Below are 1,676 nucleotides of genomic sequence, written 5' to 3'. Positions count from 1 at the left end.
AATCCAAGAACAGGTCTCTAAGAACCCTAAAGTTCATAGATCGACCGTTTACCCATTCGTACGCTGCGCCACTTATTATTAAATAAGTACGGATATATTATAATTAACTAACATAAATTTCCACATGTTCTATAACCCCCATGTTTATTCTTACCTAATAAAGTAATTTATATTCTTAAACAAACCAGAAGTGTAAACATACTGAAACAACTCCAGATTACGTAAGTACATTTTATTTGATTCTTTTCTTAAAATAGATTATTTGATTTAGTGAAATATTAAAATTGACAGTAAGTTTATTATTTGAGGTTCTTGGTATTCATGCTTTTCTCGACGGTCTTGGCTTTGGCTTTGATGGACTCCTTGGTTTCCTCGGTTTTTCCGGTGACGGTATCTTTGATCTTTTCTGTCGTGTCCTTCACCTTATCCCAGGCCTCCTCTGCAGTGTTCTTCGCCTTGTCCTTCAAGTTACCGGCGGCCACGGATATCGTTTGTGCTCCTTCGTCCGCCTTCTTGGCCACCTAGATCATCCAATAAATTTAGTTATATGAAATCGTTTGTGAAGGATACAATGGAATCAAATCACACACATGAATATATATGTATGTATATATATACATCATTGTCTCTATCCGTATACCTATCCATCTGCTTTTATCTTTCTCTGTATTTTTTTTTTTGTTTCTAAACGAACTTGCAGTTTTAAAATTTCAAACAAAATATGTTTGGTTGTTATAAACGCACAATTAAACACAAGCCAAAAGCTATAGTTTCAAAATAACAAAAATTGGATATACAAACGCAGTGATGAATGTTTAAGACAAATTGAGCCTAACTTAAATATAATCTCAGGTGAAGTTCTTAGGAAAATATGATACCTTTTGCTGAGCCTCGGTGGCTTTGTCACAGACGGAAGCTTCTTTCATCGTACTCCCCTTTGAGTAATTTAGTCAAATCATCAAGGACAGATATGAATAGTTAGACGTTTCTTATCATGAATACATAAGAAAAACACAATATATTACATGGATGAGTCTTTTCGGGACGGAAGAGAGAACTCTCGGAGTGATGAGTGCCTTGTTGCGGAGGGAAACTGCAATAGATGATAAACTTGACATTTTTTAGTTCTCTTCTTTCTGTTGATTAAATATGGAATGAGTTTAATAATTAGTTGAGCTTACGCGATTGAAGTATATATAAAGGAACTGAAAAATGTATAGGAGTTGAAGTCGTATGTGAAAAAGACACATGGATTTTTTTTTTTGTGGGACATGAGGAGTTTGACTCGGAACATCGAATGGTTCCAGTTTTGATTAGCTACTTTTAGCTTTGTCCGTGTGACACAATCCTTGCAGCCTATTTCATTTCCTTAATTGATGCTTATTTTATTGGCCAGTTGACCACAAATTACAGGGATGTTCCGACTGATATTGTACCAGCCAACAATAAATTAACATGTGAGAAAATGGTGCCATTTTTCTTGGTGGTGTCTTTATACTTTTCGGAAGACAGCACCCGCCTCTTGCTTTGCTAGAGCCGATCTGCCACAGCCCTATCTTTCATCAGATAAAACTTGATGTGGCTGAAGTTTTCATTTAACTCCTTATACTTATAAGACTGTGCAATGGACCTCTTGGAACATATTTTCAATTGTTAAATGGTTACAATGGTAGTGT

The 1,676-nt window shown here is 35.6% G+C and overlaps 1 protein-coding gene across 1 annotated transcript; it reads right to left on the bottom strand.

Moving 5' to 3' along the window:
- Window positions 1-217: 217 nt before the first annotated feature.
- On the bottom strand, window positions 218-1,188 carry BNAC08G05240D (uncharacterized protein At4g13230). Its single transcript, XM_013855208.3, has 3 exons — window positions 1,026-1,188; window positions 879-935; window positions 218-521 (listed from the first exon to the last, which is right to left on the bottom strand). The coding sequence occupies exons 1-3, from the start codon at window positions 1,116-1,118 to the stop codon at window positions 300-302; spliced, it is 372 nt and encodes a 123-aa protein (XP_013710662.1). The 5' UTR covers window positions 1,119-1,188; the 3' UTR covers window positions 218-299.
- Window positions 1,189-1,676: the final 488 nt, after the last annotated feature.

This window comes from Brassica napus, chromosome C8, assembly GCF_020379485.1.
Source record: "Brassica napus cultivar Da-Ae chromosome C8, Da-Ae, whole genome shotgun sequence".
Classification (NCBI taxonomy): Eukaryota; Viridiplantae; Streptophyta; class Magnoliopsida; order Brassicales; family Brassicaceae; genus Brassica; species Brassica napus.
This window is presented reverse-complemented; position numbering and strand designations above follow the sequence as displayed.